The 22481-nt window shown below is 41.3% G+C and overlaps 4 protein-coding genes across 7 annotated transcripts in view; 3 read left to right on the top strand and 1 right to left on the bottom strand.

Annotated features, from left to right (window-relative positions):
* Positions 1 to 9032, top strand: part of lzts1 (leucine zipper, putative tumor suppressor 1) — a 29636-nt gene extending 20604 nt beyond the window's left edge. For 2 of the 3 annotated variants that reach the window (XM_037482960.2, XM_037482957.2), the window contains exons 2-9: positions 1232 to 1578; positions 1685 to 1804; positions 3075 to 3234; positions 3320 to 3711; positions 3826 to 3999; positions 4589 to 4720; positions 5502 to 5696; positions 5985 to 9032. In XM_037482960.2, the coding sequence (XP_037338857.2) occupies positions 1348 to 1578; positions 1685 to 1804; positions 3075 to 3234; positions 3320 to 3711; positions 3826 to 3999; positions 4589 to 4720; positions 5502 to 5696; positions 5985 to 6533 (1953 nt within the window). In that variant the 5' untranslated portion in view covers positions 1232 to 1347 and the 3' untranslated portion in view covers positions 6534 to 9032. Of the gene's footprint in view, positions 1 to 64; positions 200 to 1231; positions 1579 to 1684; positions 1805 to 3074; positions 3235 to 3319; positions 3712 to 3825; positions 4000 to 4588; positions 4721 to 5501; positions 5697 to 5984 lie in introns of those variants that run through there. The other variant, XM_037482959.2, reaches the window with a different exon arrangement.
* A 42-nt stretch (positions 9033 to 9074) lies between these two features.
* Positions 9075 to 12342, bottom strand: hspb11 (heat shock protein, alpha-crystallin-related, b11). The gene is made up of 5 exons (XM_037482963.2): positions 12205 to 12342; positions 11972 to 12078; positions 11006 to 11074; positions 10884 to 10927; positions 9075 to 10787 (listed from the first exon to the last, which is right to left on the bottom strand). The coding sequence occupies exons 1-5, from the start codon at positions 12294 to 12296 to the stop codon at positions 10695 to 10697; spliced, it is 405 nt and encodes a 134-aa protein (XP_037338860.1). The 5' UTR covers positions 12297 to 12342; the 3' UTR covers positions 9075 to 10694.
* Positions 12343 to 12437: 95 nt separating this feature from the next.
* On the top strand, positions 12438 to 15677 carry smn1 (survival of motor neuron 1, telomeric). Its single transcript, XM_037482961.2, has 8 exons — positions 12438 to 12588; positions 13052 to 13123; positions 13205 to 13324; positions 13537 to 13728; positions 14339 to 14518; positions 14849 to 14923; positions 15062 to 15169; positions 15418 to 15677. The coding sequence occupies exons 1-8, from the start codon at positions 12541 to 12543 to the stop codon at positions 15472 to 15474; spliced, it is 852 nt and encodes a 283-aa protein (XP_037338858.2). The 5' UTR covers positions 12438 to 12540; the 3' UTR covers positions 15475 to 15677.
* A 3192-nt stretch (positions 15678 to 18869) lies between these two features.
* rtkna (rhotekin a) overlaps positions 18870 to 22481 on the top strand; it is a 45077-nt gene continuing 41465 nt past the window's right edge. The window contains exon 1 of one of the 2 annotated variants that reach the window (XM_037483085.2): positions 18870 to 19068. In XM_037483085.2, coding sequence (XP_037338982.2) covers positions 18958 to 19068 — 111 coding nt within the window. In that variant the 5' untranslated portion in view covers positions 18870 to 18957. The remainder of the gene's footprint in view (positions 19069 to 22481) is intronic. The other variant, XM_037483088.2, reaches the window with a different exon arrangement.

Genomic DNA, 22481 nt, shown 5'->3' with positions numbered 1-22481 from the left:
AGGGGCCGAATAGAGAGACCCACCCCTTCCACAGAACAGTTAGTACCCTCCTGGCTGTGCGGTTTGCATTTACTGCTGGTTCATTCAAGGGCACACGCGCACATACACTCATGTCTTCATGCCTGTTCATTTTCCCCAAGACTGGATAGATGACTCTTCAGGGGCCTTGCTAGAAATGGAGGTTTAGATTGACCTGGCAGTAAGTACAATCTATTGTTTTATTACTTCAGTCCCCATGTCAGTAGTGGATGCTAATATATGAGAGTAATAGCGCCTTCACTGGAGTTTAGATTTAGCAGCAGAAATCCAGGCACAGTGGACTAGAGGCAGTCATAGCCTTTTAAAAGACATTTATATCAGTGGTACTGACTGGGGGAATGCTTTGTAGGTTTCTAGAATACATTTTGAATTTGGACAAAGGCAAACTGAGGCTGTCCTAGAAGACTTGGATACTTGGACTCGGAAGGTGGGATTATTTCATGGTTCATGCAATTAGGGTTTTCTTTTCTTCCCTGTATGCACCCGAACTGTTACTGCATTATTCTGCTGTAGAGACCAATCCCACTTTACCATGTTGTATCACTTGCTGTCTCAGGCTCAGGACCAGGTGGTTATGGGAGCCCAAAGGCCTGATCAGCCAGTATCGAGCACTAGGCAACAAAGTCACTACTTTTCCCCTGTGGGTTAGAGATCATGACTAGCAGCATCTGGCATGTGGTTGTGAGTAAAAAGGGAGGTGGGGAGGGCAAAAATGATAAAAGAGAATGTTGACAACATACATTTGTTGGCGTTCTGTGTCCATTTCCATTTTCCACAAGCCAATAACAATATTTATTTGTGGTCGAGTGAAATACTAAATCCAAAATGTTTGGTAAACAAAATGTTATTCAGATGGCAGCACCAGCCAAGTGTTCGCCCGAGTAGTCAGTAAGTAGCCCAATTGCCAGTTTGTTTAGAGGAAGGGCACCCAAATGGTTGTTTGTCTTCAACTGCCGAGCCATAAATCCAGACACACAAAGCCGGGCAGAGTGCCAAGATGGACTTTTCTTCAAACTTTGTTTGTTTTGCAAATGTGAGCACACCTGCTTCTACACTGCATATCTGGACTGAACAGAATATGACTTAATATGAATAAAAGAGCATCAGATGAAACTGCGACTAGGTTCTGATTAAGGATCAACAGCTAATATTTTCTTTGTTTAATGTGCATTATCCCTTTCTTGCCTTGTAGATGGAGCCATTGACAGTTCTTTCCTGGGGTCATGAGCTTGTTCTTCCCTTCACGTCTGTGTAGCTTGACCTCCTGGACTGCAGCCACACCCTCCCCTCACCTATGCCTCCAGGACCATGGGCAGCGTCAGCAGCCTCATCGACAGCAACAGCCCTACTAGCAAACACTGCAAGGCATCTGAGCATAGGTCAAAAAGGGGAATAAGTCCTCACAGAAAGAGTGGAGGTTGCAGCCTTGATGAGTTACTGAAGTGTGGCTTCACTCTGGGCTCCTCGTCCGCCACTCAGCCCTCTAACGGCCTGTCACACTCCCGGTCAGGTCGAAGTGAAGATTTCTTTTACATCAAAGTACGGGTCATTGGATGGCTTTAAAACTTTTAACTTATTTTGTAAGAAATACATTATACAAATATGCAGTTTCAAATCATAAAATATTTATCCTATTCCCTAAAAGGTGAGTCACAAACCGGGGTCAGTGTACCACAGAGGAGCATCAATGGAAGAGCATGCAGGTGGAAAGAACAGAAATGGGGAATCAGATGGGCGACTGCAGCCCAAACTACTGACTAACAGGGTGAGCAAAATGTTCATTGTTTCCTCTCATGTCTTAATTGAATGTAAAATTAGAATTTAAAAGAAAAGTATAGCATTTGCTTTCGAGCAAAATGAATGGAAAACTGTTACGTTAAATGCGTAGCTGCAGAAGGTTAGCTTAGCTTTGCATACAGACAGGAAACAGGGGTAACCTAGCCTCACCCTTTGCAAAAGTAATAAAATTAATCAGCAACCCTTTTTTGTTTACAGTGTACAAATGTGTCGTTTTAGACACTTCAATTTGCTGTGCTTTAGTTAACTGGATACGTTGCTATGGTTATTCTTACAACCATTAAGACGTCCATGTGGCATGCCTGCGAAATACTTTGAAAACCTTACAGCAAAGTCGAGGATAAAACATGCACCGCAGGTAGTTTAATTGCCAGCAACCATTCCTCATAACCTGTGTTGAACCTTCCCAGCTTATTAATCACCCCTTCCCAGATTAATGGCTTAAGAATGCCTTGATCTTTGCAGTGGTCATTTCTGTGCCAGGAAAATGGAGTCTCCCTCAATAGGTCTTTATTCCTTTGGGGCAGGATGCAAGAGAGGAGAGGAATAGGAAGCAGCGTTATAAGAGATAGAGCAGAGAATAACAGAAGAGAGAGAGAGAGAGAGAGAGAGAGGGGGCTGGGGCCAACAAGAGTTTGAGGGATAGAAAGAGAGAGAAAAATGAGGAAAGGCATCCCAGTCATGAAGTCAGTGAGAAAGAATGCTGAGCTCACAAGCTTTACCTCTTACACTTCAGCAGTAGCTCATATTATTAATATCATAGAGAAGGACTATTCATCTTCGCTCAGACAGCACATGGGGGAGATGTGGGATGCAGCGAGAGGGAGAAGTATGGTACTGCTTGTGATGTTCTTGGACAGCACAGATGGGGCATGCAGAGTATAAGTTCATCTTTTGAAATGAGTTTTGTCTTTTGTGACAGTCCAGGGAATTTTACTTGCAACGACTGGCTTTTAACACTGCCAGCTTGTAGTGGGGCAATCCTGAACGCATCAGTGGTTCTATTTCTAATATGAAAAGACTTGATAAAAAAAATAGCGTTACCACCTTCATTTGACAGACTTGCACTGTGTGACCATATTTATCTCTAGGAAAGACTGTCATTTTGATTTTCAAGTTTCCGAATGCGACTTATCTTTTGCTCTCTGTACTTTCGTATAAGCAAAGAGGAGCCGCTGAATATAAAATCAAAAACTGGAAAGAGCAGCCCTGACGATGTGTCATTTTCAATCTTCTAGACCTCTACTGAGAAGTCATTGGTCCGTTCCACTGCCTTCAAGCCTGGGATTCCCAGGAGTGCATCCTCCACGGAGACAGGCCACAACAGCCTGGACATCCTTTGTCCTCTGGAGAAAGCAAGGGGCCCCGAAAGCAGATACAAGCAAGACAACTTCTCAGGTGTTTATTCATACCAATATTGACGAATTATCCATATTGTGTTAAACTGTAGATTACACAAAATATATATATTTTTTCTTCTCAGGGACTCTCTCTGACTCTGGACGTAACTCTATGTCCAGCCTGCCCACCCACAGCACCAGCGGCAGCCTGAGTGCTTCCACGGGCCCTGTCAGTAGCAATGATGCCAGTTCAGTTCCCGCAAACAGCCTCAGCAAGGGAGTAAAACCCAATTTCCCTCCGTGGGTCAACAGTAATAGCACTAACCTTGACTGCAGCTACGGGGCTGGTTTATGCTACGGAGGGTTAGCCTCGAACTCTAATGGGGACGCTGGCTCCCCGCTTTCCGCAGATGAGCCAAGCGCATTTTCTGAAACTGCAGGTGGGATTCGGTCCCCCATTACTACAGATGAGTCACTGATTGAACGTTTGGAACAGAGGCTGCTGGAGAGCGAGACTGAACTGCAGGAGCTACAGGTATTAAACTGTCACGTTACTGAAAAACAGCGTGTGCTTTTAATCAAGATCAGTGCCTCTTCATCAGTAGTTAGATTGTAAAACTTTTACCGTGATGTGTTCCCCTTACAATAGGTGAGTTTTGAAGACAAGGAGGCAGGCACATGCCAGCTGTTTGAGGAGAGACAAAGGTACTGTGCTGAGGATATGGAGAGGCTGAAGCTGCGATGCTCCACAAAGCTACGGCAAGTCTCCCAAATGGCTGCAAAAACACAGCAAGCACTCCAGCTGCAGGTCAGCCAGCTCCAGGTCAGCACACTTCCATTTGTATTTCTTCTATCTCTGATTCATCTTTCAACCCTTGCCCCGTTTCAATGATTAAAATGGAAGATTTAAGCTCCTTTTAATGCAATATTTTATCAATTTTAATGGCCAAGTGTAGTCAATTGAAGCAATTAATTCCTAAATCCATGTTATATTGACTACAAGCTGAGTTCTCCAAATTAACGAGCTATGTGCATACATGTACCTGCATGCAATGAGTGTGAGTTCTGTTGACCACAGGGTTCCCACCTGCCACATGCCCCTGCACGGCTAATGCAGCTGCATCCCCAGCCAGGGCCTCTCTACACTTCGTTTCTGAGATAGCACATCAGAACACACAACGCTTCTATGCATATACAACTGTGTCACTTTCACATCAAATCACAGTGCTGTAAGCTAGAAGAACACTGATTTATATGTTGCTTAGTCAGCTTTCTGGGTCAACACGGCACGCAGTGAAGAACTACATTCACCATCAAAAGTGATTGGACAATGTGGTGAATTTCCCATTTAAAATACATTACAAAAATGTTTTTGAAAAAAGGCTTTAGGTGAGTATTTAACTCTTATACAGGTGGAGAAGGAGAAGCTTCAGGATGATATCACCAAGCTCACCCAGCAGAAGGATCTTATTGAACTCAGACTCGGGTCTTACGTGACGGAGAGCACACAGTTCGCACCGACACTGGAGGAAACTCAGTGGGAGGTGAGTCATTAGTTGAGTGATATCAGTTGGGTTAAAACCTCGTAGCAGAGAATACAATCTGGTGAAACCTTGAAGGCTGCTGAGGAGGCGTGGGAGCCGAATGCTATTGTATTGCAGGATAAAAAATTCACCACTATGAATGACATGTAATGTAATGAAATGTAATGTGTGTAAAAAGAAAGAGAAATCCATTTAATAGATGTGTTATATAACGTAGAGAGAATAATCACCAACTTTGCTGTTCTCCTAAACCCGATGTAGCTTTTTAATATCTTTCAGCTCATTGTTTTGGTTTTAGGGCCCAGAAGCTTGACTGTTTAGGTCCAGTATAATCGACCCGTTTGCAGCTTTTTTGCTGCAGTCAACTGTTTGATCTGTGCCTGGTGGATCTTCGTCAATGCGTCGGCCACAAATGTATTCATGTGAATGCTTATAATATATACATTTTGTGTATACAGTAAGTTGAGCAGGCACCAGATGTTTTAGTTATTTTCATCTTTAGCTTGTTTTTGAAATGAGGTGAAAATGAAAAAGTAGTGTTCGCCGTACTTTGTGCCATTTATGACCACAGATTCTGCGTCTTCAAGTCTCTGTTCTGGGTGTTCTCATAATGGGGAATACGCAAAATAAATAATTGTAAAAATGTACAGAATATGAAGCCTTGGACATAATTACAGTAGAAGTGTTGGGTCATCCGTCCCTTAACTATCGGTGTGAAGTACATCATACACAATAATGCTCTGACTGGTTCATCGTCATAACTGTCTCTGTTCAAATGTAGGTGTGCCAGAAATCAGGGGAGATTTCATTATTGAAGCAGCAACTGAGAGACTGCCAGGCAGACGTCAACCACAAGCTGAACGAGATAGTCGGCCTCAAAGCGTCACTGAAGGAGAACGCAGCAAAAACGGAGAAACTCGAGAGACAAAGCAAAGAACACGATGACGACCTGCGCTCTCGCACCATTGAGGTGGAGGTTAGTCTGTTCATGATTCAATGGCAATTCATTCCAGCATGGCATTCAAATAAGGACTTATTGATGTGAATAAAATAGACACACAGCGACAATAAGACACATAGAACATTTTGTGTTAGTGCTCCGCTCAACCGTGACATTGAGACTGTTTTCAATGTTCATGTTTCAGTAGACTTATATAATCAGTCTCTAGCTTATTTTACACTCTCTTTGATTAGACCCTGGTACAGCAAGAGAAATCGTCTAAACTGCGGCCAATGACTAAATAGTTCTCATTTTTCCATTTAGGTGTGCCAAAATGAACTTCAGCGCAAAAAAAATGAAGCGGATTTGCTGAGGGAGAAAGTGGAAAAACTGGAGGAAGACATTCAGAGAATGAAACAGGAATTTGCGGTGGCGAAAGAGCAGAGGGTAGGGGTGCAGCAAAGTTCCCAACAAGAGGCCCAGAACCAGGCCTTGGAGGGACTAATCCACGCCGCTGACAGTCCGGCCCGGGGCCACGGCGAGGAGAGCAGTGGACACATTGCCACAGAATCACTGCAGAGAGAAGTGGAGAGGCTGAAACAGCAGCTCGAGGAGGAGAAGGACACACAGGAGAGGCTGGCTAACAGCTTCAAGCAAGAGCGACTAATGTGGAACAAGGAAAAAGACCGGGTCATCAAGTACCAAAAGCAGCTCCAGATCAACTACCTGCAGATGCACAAGAAGAACCAGGAGCTGGAGAGGATCCTGAAGGAGGTGACCGCTGAGCTGGAGAGCCGGACGGAGCTCGGTGTGGACATCAACTACAGCTCACGGTTACAAACGTATGACGACGTTATTGCAACAGAGATCTAACAGAAGCGCTGCAGTAAAAGTGAACTGGGCATGTGACGATTTTTTCACCATCAATATTTATGATTTTTTTAACTGCTAGAGATTATTCAAGTACTGTTTTACAAGGGTTATTTAATTTTTTATCTCAAATAGCATTACAATGACACTGTTAGTAAATACTAAGCTATTTAATGTTTAATGACAATTCATTTTACGCTGTTGTCCAACTGGATTTCCCAAAGTTCAAATCCTCCACAGATTTGTAGATAAAACACCATTTATTAGTTTCTGATCTAAATCTATTTCATGATTAATCGCTGGTGGTGCCGCGTGATAAGCATGATAGTGGCTTAACATCTGTCCCTTCCAGCATGTCAAATGGCAGTGATATATTGTGTGTCATGTCCGGTGTACTGAACCGTGATAGATTTTGTCGTGTGTATATCCATGTTACTGCTTCCTCCCACACAGTAACTATTATTCATTATTTATTAGTCATTTCAAAACGATTTACAACTCTCAGGGTGTGATTATTTGTTATGATGAACCAATGTAAAATAGTTTTGCACTAAAAAAAAAAAAGAATGTTAAAATAATGCATTTCCATTCAATTACATTCAAGAGTGACAGTCAGTGTGAGTTGTAGTTGTTATATTTTATCAAATCATCATTCTCTGAATGAACTCGTACTCACTGTTACTGACTAAAGTTGTTCTGCAAATCGGTGCCAATGCATTTGTCATTTGAGGTGTTAGATAATAGATAAAACTCATCAAAAATCATCATGAGGTGCCATGATAGATACAAAAATCATCATCAAAATCATGCCACTAAGCAGAACAATAATATTCCATGATAAATGCACGCTTCCTGGGACGATGGTGTCAAACACTTATCACGTAATCTAACTACATAATGTAATTTAATCCATTTACAGCGGAAAGAAGCAGTGGACGCTGTTTTTTCTGAGTGTGCATGAAACCAGCACTTTGTAAAACAAACCTTATGCCACAGACCGGTTCATTCCTGATACAGCAATGCACATAATACAGTATATACTATGCCAGAACACCTCTGACAGATACCAAGGGCAAATGCAAATTTTGGGATTCACTTTTTGTTCTGTGTGGGTTTAGTGAAAGAGATTAAACCATGCTAGGCAGAATACAATAACAAAAACATTTCAAGAGAAAAACGAAGGAAAGAAGGGTTTTTTACCCAGTATTCTCTCTCCCAAAATTCATCTAACTTTATGAAAGTTAGCTGGCACTGTTCCACTTGAAGACAAACGGTCCTTTGTAGCAGCGACCCTGGACATTTAGCTGTGCTACTTTGGAGCTATTCCACTTCCCACAAGGGCAAAGCAGTTTGTGTGAAGCAAAAGTTTAACTTCTCCACCCACTCCATACTCAGGCGCTCACATAGACCAGGAGGCAGAAATATATGCACACTAGATGCTGGTCAGGAATGTGTCTGTGTAACGAGGCTGCTTGAGATCGCTCAGCTACCCACCATTACATCACATTACTGCAGTATGTGAGGAGAGATTTGAAGGCAGACAGAATAAATGGAACTATAAGGTGAGGCGCTGTAACCTGGAACACTTAAACCCAAAAGTCTGATAGGTGTTACTCTGGTCCTGAGCACAGAGAATTGGTCAAACAGGGAACAGCAAAGGACCGTTGATTGTGCAACTATGGTACTGGTGAAACATTTTTGGAACTCAATTGATCAAATCTTACACTCAGTGAAACAGACAGGGATATAACTGTAAATAAGATCCAACAAACGTGTCAAATCAGCATATGACTGTGAATTCTGTGCTTGTACTTCTCTAACTTGGCTGGTATTCTAATACTCTGTTTATCTGAATAGATGTATTTGATTTTGATCTTGAGGAAACTGCTTTATATATAGAAGCTCTTTTTACCAGAAGGGATACAAATCGCAACACACATGAATCTGCATCATCCTTGCTAGCATATTTAATGCACTTAAAAATGGTACACAGGTAAATAAGCCACACCACAAAAGACACTACTGCCGTAATAAATATAGAGGTATTGGATTATGAAAATATATTTTTGTCAAACTACTCTTTCTTTGCAAAACTTCACAAGCAAATGGTGGATGTAAAAATAAAGAATTCTGTTGATATACATGTATGTCTGTCTTTAACTGCACTCCCTCATTATCATTCTGCATTCCTCTTGAACTTAAATAATGAAAAGATTATTTTCCTACTCGGGGTAATCATTTAATTTTGGCCTTTATAGTGTTTCCTTTCTCATTCAGCAGCTCTTTCCAGCTCATCTGAGTAGATTGGACCAAATCAAAACTGAAATCAAATTAAAACCGATTGTCAATATGCCTGGCTGCATCACTGTCATGAATGGAGGACCACATAGAAAAGATAACAAGAAATTCAAAGTTATTGGTTCGAAATGAAAGAAAACAACAGAGCTGACTGATGAAGGGATTCCTTACTCAAAGTAACAATAAACGAAACATCACAGAATCTTTTATGATTGCATACAATGAAAATAGATAATTGCTTTAATGGTGTCATGTGCATATGCATATTGAATGCACTTTAACAGCAGAATCTTTTAACGGAGATTTTAATGGCATATTATAATGCTTTCAATTTCTTCAATCTTTATCATAAAAATAACCATTTGGAATAATGTGTTGCAGAGGCAATGTGGGGGTTTGGAAAGGTATTGATATGCATCTCTTTGTATGGACTTGGCTGAATACACAGGGTTTTGGTCCAGCAGATGCCCCGGTGCAATTTGTAAGCAGCTAGGCAGCCGTCAGAAGACATGGGTTGATAATTTAGCCCAGCCCTGCAGTGACATGATAATAATGCTCTCATATCCTGCTGTGATTCTCCTGATCGGCTGACAGTCAAGCACAAAAGGGCCTGAATTCATTAGTAATGGGGTGGCGGGTTTGCAAACCTGTTCAAAAAAGCCATCTCTGCCTAAATATTTACAGCAAACAGATGTAACAGATTCACAATGTAAACTATTGTGGAAATGATATATAATTGGCCTACTATGAGAGTTTCCACTTCATTTGATGGCCCGACCCTCACTTCTAACGTTGTAATAGATACTCCATACTTGTAAATAATAGATGAGTCAATAACACTGAATCAGTTTCTACCTTGCCCTCATTACTCATTACACACTTGCATACTCAAATGTGCTCTATCCCAGCCATACCCCTAAGCAATTAGTTGCTCTACAATATCAGGGGGCTGGTTATTCAGGCATATATTTCCTATTTTTATTGGTTTATTTCAAGCCCTCCATGCAGACAAAGGCACAGCAAATCGCCTCAGCAAATCCCTATGCTTCTCGATAGTCAGCAAAGTAATTGGGGAGGGAGTCCCAAAGGGTCTTTGCACACTACTGAACCTTTTCCTACCGACAAGTTGAAATGGCGATAGAGGTAAGTTGCAGTCAGTTTGAGTGTGCGTAAGATAGTAGAGGAGGTGGCTTGAGTATTTTGTGTGAATAGGCCTGCAGTCTTCAGAGACTTGCAGGTTGGCTGGGAAACCATCTGGTTGCCCAACCCCCCAGCTGCATTCTCATTTCTATGGGGATGTCAAATCTTGCTCACGGGGGGGGCTGTGCGAATGCCATTTTAGGCCCAAACTGCTCAGGATTTGTTAATTAACTCAATCTCTCACAGAGAGAGAAACTTATTTTGTAAGTAATTCTACCATTCATCACAATTCAACTCTTTCATTCCAAAGCTTTGCCAACTATCAGCTTGTGAAATTAGCTAGGAACAGTTGAATGTGCAATAAAAAGCCCCGTGAGGGAAACTGTACCATTAAATAAGCATAACTACAGAAAATGTGTTCTAGCTAATTGCAGATTTGAAAATTCCCTATTGCTTTTAACTAAATGATTTCCCTGCAATTGCAACCTCACTGATAAGATTGAGATGATAGAATTAATTCTGTTTAGACATGCATTAATTGAATATTCATAGAATATGCTTGTCAGTAAGTTACTACGGACAGCTGTCAACCACAGGGGAAGAAATACCAGTGTGTGTGCATGTTATCTAAACAGCATACCATAATGAGATCTACTCCCTTTTCCAATGATCAAACAATGCCATAAAACCATACATGCATACATGCACGTCTTTAATTCACAAATATCATGTCTGTACACTGACTCTGTGCACTGAGACGAAGTGATCATATCCCGAAGTGATGACAAAACGAAGGTGGGTTGCATTGCTTCCATTTAGCTGAAAAATACAAACAATTAAAGACAAATACTAGTTTAACATATTCCTTTTAGTAATTTAGTAGTTTATATGATAAATATTTTCAATTTGACTTACCAAAATAGTATTTGACTGAAGATGTCCCTCCGTATGTTTACATTCTAAAAAACATCCGTTTGTAAAGATCAATTTAAATTCTTCAGCATTAAAACCAATGATACTGTTGATGTTCCTCTTACCTTGTTCTGTAACAAACTCAAATTGAGAGGCATTTTGTGAGGTGTTCTTTTCTATATTTAGATGCTTGACTGAAAAGAAAACACAATTAGATATCGCCAAATGGTTTGAACAAACAGGGTTTTGTCTTCTACTATTGAGATCATATGTTTTTCTTTGAAGAAAAACATATGATAATGATCACATGAAACTCAAGGAAACTGTGGACATTTTGCTGAATCACTACTGCCTTGGAACGGATACATTATTTGCAATGAGCCTGTTAAATAAATAATAAATGCAGTGAAATGGCATCTGGTGAAATGTAACTTTATGCTATACGGTCAGGGTAGTAATGGGATTTTCAACAGACTTTCATGGATCCCAAAAAATGTATACCCCTTTTAAGCACCATGAGGTTGACCTTTGTGGTTTTGAAGAGAACGTCCTTTACACGTTCAAGCCCTCCTCAGCATTTGCTATAATCACTTTGGTAATCTAATATCCATCTAGTGCCACCATTAGGAGAATTGGTACAATACTTGGGTTTATGACCAAATAACAGCAAATCTGATGAAATGCCTGTACTTGGTGCTTATATGTAAAACTAACAAACAACACCATGTCTGAAGCATGTTGATTACTGTGAGCAAATACTAGAATGCTGATGCGGATGTTAGAGTGGAAGCAGGTACAGTATCCGTCTTTTTTATGTATATTTATTCCAATAATGTTGTTCCTCCAATATATTTTGTGATTTGTAAACAATTTAAATAAAAGTTTAACCCCTGTATCAAAAAGTTGTGTGTATTTTTTGGTCCTACTATGAAACATGGGTATCTTTACTTGAGATTTCACACAAGCAAGAACACTTTGCCTTAATTTAATCTCAAATCTAAGAATAAGAATTGCTCCATCTGTGTTCACAGTAGAGACAATACAAACAAACAATGAATTTGACGGTTATTGTTACGCTGTCAACGCTATACCATTATAGCTGTCCACCGTCACAGCAGAAACCGGAGTCGATTGAGCAAAGCGAATGATGAATTCTTGAGGAAACATCCCGGTTGACATCCAAAACGTGTTGGTGTTTCTGAGTGAAAGAAACAAACAGAGGCTGATGCAAAAGGTTTGAGGTTAAATTGAAATCTGTCATCATCTTTTAACGACTCAAGGTTCAAATTGATGGGGAAAAAAACATTATTTTCACAACACTCACCCGTCAATAATGTTTTCTGGTGGGTGATTATTATCGCTGGATGTAGCGACGACAACTTCTGCACCCAAAGAACTCAGAGAGGAATCGATCATCTTCAGAGAAGAACAACGAGTGATCTCCTGTGTTATCTTCTTAAAGAAAATACCAGTTTTGTCAACGGGTCTTGGAGAAGTGTATTACGCTTAAAACAGCTTAGCTAACGTTACTATAGTTGCCAAGCCAACCACCCAGTCGCAGCATTTATACGTCACTTATTTTACGTCACGATTTCCGACCCACGTTGCTTGTTAGTTGTTTAGCAATTAGCAGTGAGCAGTGAGAGTCACCGATCTAAACATGGCCAATGGATGCAAAGACGTGTTGTTTTCACGTGGAACTGGACAGGTTAGTATGAATGTTCAAATGAGCTTAACGTGACAACACACGTGAACCTTGCATATAACTGCTAACGTTATATATGCGTTTGTTTTGTTGAGCTATAAAGCTAAGCTACAAACCTACGATGCTTAGTCGGGTAACAAAGACTAAAGTAATAGTAAAATTGAAACCAGATATCTACAGTATACCTAAAGAGTTTCTGTGGTCGATGTATTGCCCTGCGTTTTTACAAAGGCTTCACAGCGTTACCTTCTCATAGATGTTGCACTTAGTTTCGCATTCCATGCACAGTGCAATGGTAAACATGACAGCTCAGACGTACGTTAGTTCAACTGTGAATTTTTTAGCTCAATGTAAAACGGATAAGTGGGTGGAATCCAGATCAAGTGTACACAACAATCATGCTTTTTTTATTTAATGCTTCTAATTTGCATGCGCTTTAAAAAAAAAAGTTTTTTTCATTTTCCAGAGTGACGATTCTGATATATGGGATGACACTGCCTTGATAAAGGCTTATGACAAGGCAGTTGCATCATTCAAGGTAAATCGGTGCATTGCAGTGTTTGTGCATGCAAAGGGTTTATTTGCTTTTACTACTAACATTCTTTTGATTTTGTGCCAGACTGCCCTTAAGGGTGAAGACGAGCCACAGGCTTCAAAGAAAAACCTGCCAGGAAAGAAACGCAAGAACAACAAAAAGAACCAGAGCAGGAAAAGAACAAATGCACCCCCAGACAAAGAAGTGCGTAAAGGGAATTTAAGATTGATGTCAAAGAAGGAAGCTTATTGTTCAGTCATTTTATCGACAGCATTTAAACCGACATCATAGACGTTTTAAAACATAAGGCAACACATTTTTGTAATCCAAATTTGCGTTTGGTACTTTTTTAGTTGTTCTCTAACTGTTTTACTTCAGACCGGATGTTGGTTACAGTTTGCTATGTTGTGTCACAGTGGCAGGTTGGGGACGCGTGCAGTGCATACTGGTCAGAGGATGGCCAGCTGTATGCAGCGACTATCTCCTCCATAGATGAGGAGAGGGGCACTTGTATAGTTGTTTATACACAATACGGCAACGAGGAGGAGCAGAACCTTGAAGACTTACTTACAGAGATCTCTGAGGATGATGAAGAAACAAATACCAAGGTGAAGCAGTGCAAGTACATTATTTTATTTCTATTATTGAAATGCAAAATGTTATTCAATAAGATTGACTTGTTGGTCAAATCTAATTGAATTATTTATTGTTTATTTATCTTTATATGATATTGTTATTTAACTAGTTTATAGTTATGTACATAGCATTCTGAATTTTTAAAACTTCTCAATGAACCAAGACTACATCTGTCTGGTCCAGTGTCCCCAAGGTTATGTTATCCACTTTGCATATATACACACCACAAATGAAAGACATTTTTACATTTGTTTTTAATTATTTATTTCAAATATAGACCGAAAATAATAATCAATGATTACTAGGCAATGAGGTCAGTTGAGGCCAAGTGATCGAAACTATATACTTCATTTTATTCAAATCCTGGAAATAAATGATTATACCAAATTGCTATGTCACTATGTAATCAATCTGAGGATTAAAATTGTATTAGTAAATCACTTTTAATATATCTATACATAATTTCATTTTAAGTTGTTCTGCTTTAGCTTGCACCTCAAAGAGAAACATACCCACTGTGTAGTCGCCATTGGTACAAAGAAAATGACAAATAAAGGCTAAAGTTACATCTCTGTAATTCAGGTGAAAGCGGCAGAATCCTCAACGGAGGAAAGTGACAGGTCCACCACACCAAACCACCACAAACAACAACTCCACAGTAAACCCCAGAAAACCAAGGCCCACAGAGAACCTCCTCCTATGTGGGCTCCGGGGTTCCCTGGATTTCCACAAGGTCCACCTCCCATGCATGCTTCCAAAACGGTAAGAAAAAAGACCCCTTCTCTCTTTTCCTTTATAAGTCAGCAAACTTGAGTGGACAATAAAACTAAAAGGTAAACAGCAACCTCTCAGAGCTGGCATTTATAGCTGGGAGAATGTATTGGATTGTAATTAATTTAACTGGCATTTATGTTAATAGGTCTTGATTCTGTATTAATGTTATTCTGAATAAAGTTTTTTTAAAAGCACTGGACCAATTTAATGCAGAGCATCGTTCATTGAAGAAGGACGTTCAAGCCATTAACTTCCCATTCAAGCAACATGAGTTCAGTCTGTTTTCCTCTGCTTTTTATCTTTTCTGTCCTCTACCAGAGAGGAAGCAGACGGTCCGGTGGACACGGGCCTGTACCTCCTCCCTGGCCTCCAATGATGCCCTTTGGTCCACCTGTACGTTTGAAAATATACATGTCAGAAGAGCACTCCTAAACTGAGAAACAGCTGTCAATTTAGCGTGTTATCGTCAATAGACAACAGGTATTGTGAGCTTGCATCATCTGCATTGTGATCATCCTCTCTCTGCCTCAGATGATCCCTCCACCTCCGCCTATGAGCCCTGACATGGTGGAAGACGAGGCTTTGGGCAGCGTGCTCCTCTCCTGGTACATGAGTGGATATCACACAGGATACTACTTGGTATGTGCACAGAAGCTAATCGATTTCATTATAGGCTGTAAAAGTAATTTACTGCTTATATTTACAGGTTCAGTCTCTCATTATGTAGTGCGGAGCAGTGGGCGTGTATGGTAATTAGGACTCAAAGTTATTTCATTTCCACTGTTCTTCTTTTTGGCTAGAACAGTCTTTTCAGCAAGGACTCCAGCTGCATAATGTGTGGAAGGTCTTGATTTTAAAAGGAAACCTGTTCGACATTCTTTTTACAGGGGTTGAAACAAGGACGCAAAGACGCTGGCAATCAGACAAAGCTGCACCACAAATGAAATGATCCGCTCAACATTTTCTAGTCAGTTTCTCAAGTTGTCACCTGGTCCAGTAGCCATTCTCCATGTCGGGCCGGATGTTTATTATTCTTGGTTCAATGTAATGTTATAAACTAAGTGTACATGCTTTGAGTTCATCAAGACTCAAGGAGGAGCGTTTTGTATTCTTTGTAAATATATTAAATAAAGGCTATCTCAGCACAGTTGACAACTTGTTTACTTTTTTTGTGTTTGATGCACTGTGACATAGACGCACTGTTGTAAAATTCTACTTTATTTGGCAGAAAATGTCTAATTATAGCAAGCTTTTTTTAGCCTTTTAAAAAGGTGTGGTTGTCCAAATCTGTATTCGACATAATGAAAGATTTGTGGTTGTAATTGCAGGTCACGTCCAGCAGAAGTCAGACTAGTATAATGAATTCATGTTCTACGAACATATGGCAAAAACGCATCATTAATTGATAGTTTAATCCCGTAGACAACCACTGCAAAAAATATTTGTCACTTACAATTGTGGCTCTGCTGTACATTTGTGTCTGTTGGCACACAAACAATTTGATTGCAAGCCAGACTTAAGTCCTGCTTTAGTCCCCCTGGGGATTTTCCATGCAGTGTTAATTCAAAGAAGTGCGTATCCAAACATGTTGAAGCTCTCCTTTCTTCCCTGAGGGGTTCGTTCCCTTGTCCACCGCCCAATATAGGATTGCATCAATCGTGTTTTTTTCACATAGGGAATAGGGGCATATTTAGAATGAGACTAGCCATCATTAAAAACTATAGGCACTCTACACATTGTTGTGCAGATAAAAATAATTATTAAACAAAGTCATTGAGAATGAAATGCATCTTAACATCATTTACACTTGACAAGCTCAGACCAGCAAACTTTCAATATAGATTAAAGATCAGAATGTGTTTCAGTACCATTGGAGTAGATACACAACCTTGTGTGGTTTTCTTTATGTTGTGCTTGCTTGAAATGAAAAGAGGTTGGTAACTGCAAAGTTGGTTAATAGTTTCTGTGTGAGGCAGAAATAAACAATGGGATTTTTTGCAACTATTGTGTAACAACATGGTTGTCTCTTGTTTTGTTTTTTTGTATCATGTAATCTTTCTCCAGCTGCTCCACAGCCATTTCTCTCTTGAGCGAAGAGCGGCCCCTTTGTTTGAGTACTGACTTTATAGCCCACAGTGACTGTGCCAGTGTGGACTGCAGTATTTGATTCTCACTTTAGCAGACATTGTTGTTTCGTCCTGTTTGTGTGGTTAAAAGAGAGAAAAGAGGGACATTAACAAGAGAAGATGTAGTTTGGGGGATTTCCAAATCCCTCGTTTATGGTGCATATTCTATGCGCCATGAACGAGGAGTGATGAACCAGACCTATCTTCTCCCCACAGATGGATTTAAAATCTGCCACGGCAAAGCCTGCACATAAGCCCCATGCTTGCCTGGCTGCAGCAAACTGAGCTGCCCAAAGGGCTCCACGGAGCAGTTAAAAGAGGGTCAGACCTAGCTTGGGAAAGCACTGCTCCCCTCTGTGACTGTCTACCCCCTACTGTCCAGAGTGGCATGAGGCGTGTAAACATAATCTACATTTCACATAGTCCCGTCTAGGAAACAGACCGACATCCAAGCGGGATCACATTGTTGCATGCCGTACAGCGCCTCCGGCTATTTACTCACACTCCCAGCATCAACAAACATCCTGCTTTTAAATGAGAGACTGGAGGGGAGATTAGAGAAACGGGCTACACAATCCCCTTTCCCTTTTTCCATATGACCGAGCACACAACTCTCACTGATGATCAACAGACATTGTTCTATGTTTACGGTTGTAGTGTAATTGCACGTAACCCATTAACAAAGAAGAGCAGGTGTGGTCCTTGTAAGTGTATGGGAAAAATTGTTAAAGAGTGAGGACCGAGAACCAAACTGGTTGAAATATGGGAAAAGCAACATTACTCATCTGTTCCAAAGAACACAAACTGGTGGAAAACAGATTGCCGCACTAAGACCATCAATGATTTAGGCAAAAATAAACAAAACATGCTTACCATCACTATATCATAATGCCAACCAGTGGGTTGCCCCTGTTTGTTAATTTAGGAGATGTGTTGTAAATTGTAGGAAAATCAAAGTGGAAAAAATGACTCGCAATTACGAATAATCCACTTTATTTTACTGCATTGATTTCTACCCTTGCATCACAAAAGACTTTAACGACTGCCGATTCCTCTCTCTTTCAGAATCAGGATCAGCTTAATTCACCATTTATACCTAAATACATACATGGAATTAGAAGGTGAGTCCAAGTGTCTGGAAAGAATGTGCCTTCTTAATGGAATGGACCCTCAGCCTAAAAAAGACTGGTCCTTTATGACCTTTTGACCTTTCGGAATTCCACTCACAGCAGGTCCAATAAAGTCCTGGAGTCACAAAGCATGATTGATACAGATGCTTGTTAATGAAATACTATCCCATAAAAGCAAAGCCCATACTCCCATCTTTACAAGTACCATGCACCCATTTATTCCATGTCAGACACATTGGTCAGTATAAACTTAAATGAAATACCGTCCAACAGTGTGGAATATGCTCTCGTATTTGTTTAACAGGAATATAATTGGTTTTGATTTAAACGTTTTCAGTGGCAGGGAAAACAAATGGGAAAAGCACCCTTAAAAAAATGCCCCAAAGGTGAAAAAAAAATGGATTTAAGATCTAAGTTCGAGTACCTTGATGAAAACATGGTTGTAAATTCAATGAGTGCTATTGAGATTTTGTACATTTTTCAAATCATATGGCAGAATTGAAGGCTATTGCACCTACACAGATGCAATTATGATTAATTATGGTCCACATCTTTATGTGTCACAGTGAGTCCAGGGAGCCAGAACGCATGACACCAGGACCCAAGAGCATGGCTGATCTATTCAATTACACCTGTGTTTACCTTTAGTAATGTCATGTCCAAATAGCTGCACAGATGTTAATAAAACATTGTTGCATGCAGCGTCACGCCTTCTCCGTGTCTCCCGGAGGACTTGCGTAAACAGGCACGTCAAACACCGCCACCGTGTCTTCTCGGCCGGTAGGGGGGAGGAGGAGGAGGAGGGGGGGGGGGGGGGGGCGTGAGGTCGGGGTGTCATCGCGTCGCTCACCGCTGCATTCACGGGCTGTTTGGCAAAAGTTCGCAGTCAGCTGTTGAGGGAGGACTCCGTCAGTCCGTGTCTTCCTCCAGTCTCGGCTCCCACACCAGAAGACGCGTACGCGTTTCATTGCGTCCTTTGGAAGTTTTATTGTACTCTCTTGGGGGCCGTTTGGTGCCACCTCGGTCCAGGGGGGCAGTCGAAGCAATTCCCCCCCCCCCGCCCCACCGACCCCACCTCACCTCACCTCACTCCCCCCGCGCGCGCTTTCAACTCCAGCGCGGTCACTTTGTTGCAGGAGGCTGTCTGTGAAGTTGACAGAAAGCAGAGACGATGTTTTGCCGAAATCAAACAGCGAGAGCGACCGTCGCCCGCGGCTCTGCCCTTGAAATGGAGATACGGCGAGGGAAGTTCACAAAGAGCGTCTTCCTGGACACATCACAGGTAGACCAGATATCACACGCACACAGACACACACACACACACACACACTCACTGTCTGGGATTTTGTGTTTACGACTTTGATGGATGTCTCTGCCTCCACACACTAACTTATTGGCAAACGTGTTCCTTGTTGTGAAGGTGAAGGTGTTTATGTGATGAGGGATATTTTAATTGACTTGCTCTGGAGGGCTTCGCTGCTGTGTTCACGTCCTCCCAATTAAAACTGTTGATTGCAACATTTCCAACTAGTTTGCGTTTCCCTCGTTTCTCCAGAACCGAAGCAATAACATCCCTTCTGGGGCTTAAAAGTGTGTCTGTAGTACTCTCCGCAGTGTGTTGAGAGTAACTTAATGTGCTATCCGTTATGTCTCCCACCCCGCATGGGATGTTTTAACACTGCGGGTTTAATAATGTACAGTCGTGTTGGGGTGCTGGTACTTTCCTTTTTTAAGTGGATATTTGCTGGTACTTGTTTGTCGACACTGGCTCATTCCTAGAAAGTCATTATATGCCACTTTTATAATTTACTCCTCAAAAGATCTGTGTTTCCCTCGATTTACAACTATACCAACACACTGTCTTGCTAATATTGCTGTCTGCTCTGTGTCTTGCTAATAATACCATTGGCTCCATTGTATTGCTTTTAACTGGTCCACAAAGTATCCATCCAAATGTTTAGAACTGCTGTTTCTTGCTGGATTACAACTGGTTCTTTTCATGGTCATGTTTTGCTCTTCCTCTTTACAAAACTCCAATGTCAACTTCTGCTTCACGTTTGTCTCTGTTTGTTCACTCAAAGGCAACTTGTGATCTAACCTTTTTAATTAGGGCATAATGAATACATAATGGATGGAAAGTCCTCCCCTTGTCCATCTCCACTCTCCTCCTCTCACTAACAAACACACACACACACACACACTTCTAAACACATGCATGTGAGCAGTTTGCATATTCCATTAGTTTCACTTGAGAGTTATTTGGTTGTTCTGTCAGAATAATGTTCCAGTTTTAGTGGTGATATAGACCGAAAGAAGAGGGAGGTGTGTGCTCAGAACAGAGTATCAAGTAGAGGGAATACGGGGTAATTCAATTCTAAGGGGATATTTAAGAAATGTTAATAGTGCAAATGGAAGAGAAAGTATTGATTCAATCTCTCTCCTTCCCTCTCTGTCACTCTTGCCTATATGTGAATGCAGGAGTATGTCCACTTATGTGTTTATAATTCAACTTACAGGATGAAGGCACTAACACAAAGAGAGTCAGGCTCTCTGGTATTGATGTTAGATGTTAGAATTACCTTCACCTGGTGAGTCAGTTCATAGCTGACACCGAAGCTGGTTAAGGTCAGTAATACATAACACTTCCTGGATGTGCAGTAGTCCTGATACAGTCTGTTACATTCATTGAATGATCTCATGTGTTTTTGTAAAGTACATTAGTGGCGCGAGTTGATAATTATCGCCACATCGAGGAATCCGTGTTGTCTTTGCAATATTTATTCTATGTATTTATTTGGCCAGAAGTGTTGGGTGAGGGTTGGATAAGGAGGGAGCACAGGTGGAAACAGAAGTTAAAAAGGAAAGGGTAATAATAAGGGACCGAACAGGCATATGCTAAACGATCACATTTTTCATTAACGCAAACTTATTCATAGCATATTCCACCTCTAACCTGTTTTACATTCCTCCGTTTAGTCTCTGTATTAGTTATTTATCAGAATAAACCCCCCCCTTCTTCTCACAACAATAATCATTGCTTCCTTGTAATCTGCCACTGGTTCTCATACAAGATGTGTCCCTGCCTTTGTTGCCAATGCTAATGATCCTCTTTCAGGGACTGAGACCTTCCTGCGGATCTGTGTTCCAGGCCTCTCGATGCCGCTGTGACACTGCTCTGTGGCATTTCAATGAAGCAGGCTACCTCAGTGTGAAAGCACCTTATTTTCCCAGCACCAGGGGATATCCCGTATGTTTGTGTGAGCGCTCAAATGTGCCAACAAATGTGCCAACATTTGAGCCCCGTGTGTGTGTGTGTGTGTGTGTGTGTGACAGTGTTTTTTCTGGAATGTCTTTTGGTCAATGACATGTTATCAGAGAATGAAACACACAATGCTCAAACAACTGATAGAGAAAGTTTCCTTTGTTGGACTGAACCAAAAGTGAGTAGAGCCAACTTTATTTTGCAAACTCATTTGTATGTATGTGTGATATGGACCAGTGTGTTCAGTAGAGACTTTCACCATTTACGCAACATAACAATATATAACACAACATTCAGAGAGAGTGTGTGTGTGTTTTTACAATGGTGGAGGCTGCTTTTATTAATCTAGAGAAAGCAGAACCACACTTGGAGGGATCTCTGTGGACTATGTGCCTAATTGAGGCAATCGGTTATGTTAATTAAGATTGCCATGCGTTCAGTTTGATGTTTAAACATATACTATCCTCTGCTATATTTTTCTTCTTTTCCTTGTGAATATAAGTGTGTTCCCATTGTCGAGAGAGGTCCTGCTGGTCCGTCTTGCTGCGTTCCAACTCCACATCCTCTGAGCTCTGGCGCTGAATCATTCTGCTGTGTGCGCATCACAAATTGACAGCTCTATGTGGTCAGTGAGTGGCAAGAGAACGAGAAACCGAGCAAAAGAAGATGTGCTCATAAGGCATATGCCCAGAAATCCACTCTGCAGCTGTCTCGGCGATCCTCTACCTGCCGGTCTCAGTGGGAACAGAGAAGACATCCGTCCTCTCCGATCCAAAAGGCTCCTGTAGCGTCTCTGCACTCTGTCCTCGTCTGCACTGCTGTTTCAGCTGAACTCACCCGGGCATTCAGTGGGAGCCTGGGTTTCTGCAGTTATTACTATGGAGGTGGGGATGGAATGGCCTGTATTTCAATGACTTATGTCTAGCTCAAGGACGGTCCCCCACTAGTCCACGCCACTGTGGTTACCACAAACAACAGCATACAGGGCCAGGAAGTGGTCAGATGTGTGTGTGTGTGTGTGTTTGGGTGTGTGATGACACACCCATCGACAAACACAGTTTTCCCCAGCCTGCAGGAGTGTATGGCAAAGTCTGGGTGCCTCACATTTGTGTAGAGTAAAAGCTTTAATAGCTGCGGTCGCGTTGGTCTTCGGTACTTTGCCCTTCTCCACCCTGTAGATCCACAAACTCTCTCCAGTAGGTATCCGAACTAAACATACCAGTGGCTTTAGTGAAATTATGGGTGCTGTGGGTGTTTCCCTAGCTCAAAAAGCATTCACTCAGACTGCTATTTTAAACTTGGGTGATATGAGGAAGTGTTCTGATATTCTGATCTCTCAGATACGGGGGGTATTTTGGCTTTTGTTCGTGGAAATGCATCTTTATGTTATTTCACCAAAGTCTGAGCTGATATGTTTTGGATGTAGACCTTGT

The sequence above is a fragment of the Pungitius pungitius genome, chromosome 5 (assembly GCF_949316345.1).
Source record: "Pungitius pungitius chromosome 5, fPunPun2.1, whole genome shotgun sequence".
NCBI classification, from domain to species: Eukaryota; Metazoa; Chordata; class Actinopteri; order Perciformes; family Gasterosteidae; genus Pungitius; species Pungitius pungitius.
This window is presented reverse-complemented; position numbering and strand designations above follow the sequence as displayed.

What these genes read in the sequence shown, in the direction of transcription:
- smn1 (XM_037482961.2), top strand. Translation starts at nt 12,541, where the DNA reads ATGGCCAATGGATGCAAAGACGTGTTGTTTTCACGTGGAACTGGACAG. An exon ending in ATGCACCCCCAGACAAAGAA is followed by an intron (nt 13,325 to 13,536) that starts GTGCGTAAAGGG and finishes GTTGTGTCACAG; the next exon opens with TGGCAGGTTGGGGACGCGTG. An exon ending in ATGAAGAAACAAATACCAAG is followed by an intron (nt 13,729 to 14,338) that starts GTGAAGCAGTGC and finishes TCTGTAATTCAG; the next exon opens with GTGAAAGCGGCAGAATCCTC.
- hspb11 (XM_037482963.2), bottom strand. Translation starts at nt 12,296, where the DNA reads ATGATCGATTCCTCTCTGAGTTCTTTGGGTGCAGAAGTTGTCGTCGCT. An exon ending in CCAGAAAACATTATTGACGG is followed by an intron (nt 12,079 to 12,204) that starts GTGAGTGTTGTG and finishes TCTTTCACTCAG; the next exon opens with AAACACCAACACGTTTTGGA. An exon ending in TGAGTTTGTTACAGAACAAG is followed by an intron (nt 10,928 to 11,005) that starts GTAAGAGGAACA and finishes GATGTTTTTTAG; the next exon opens with AATGTAAACATACGGAGGGA.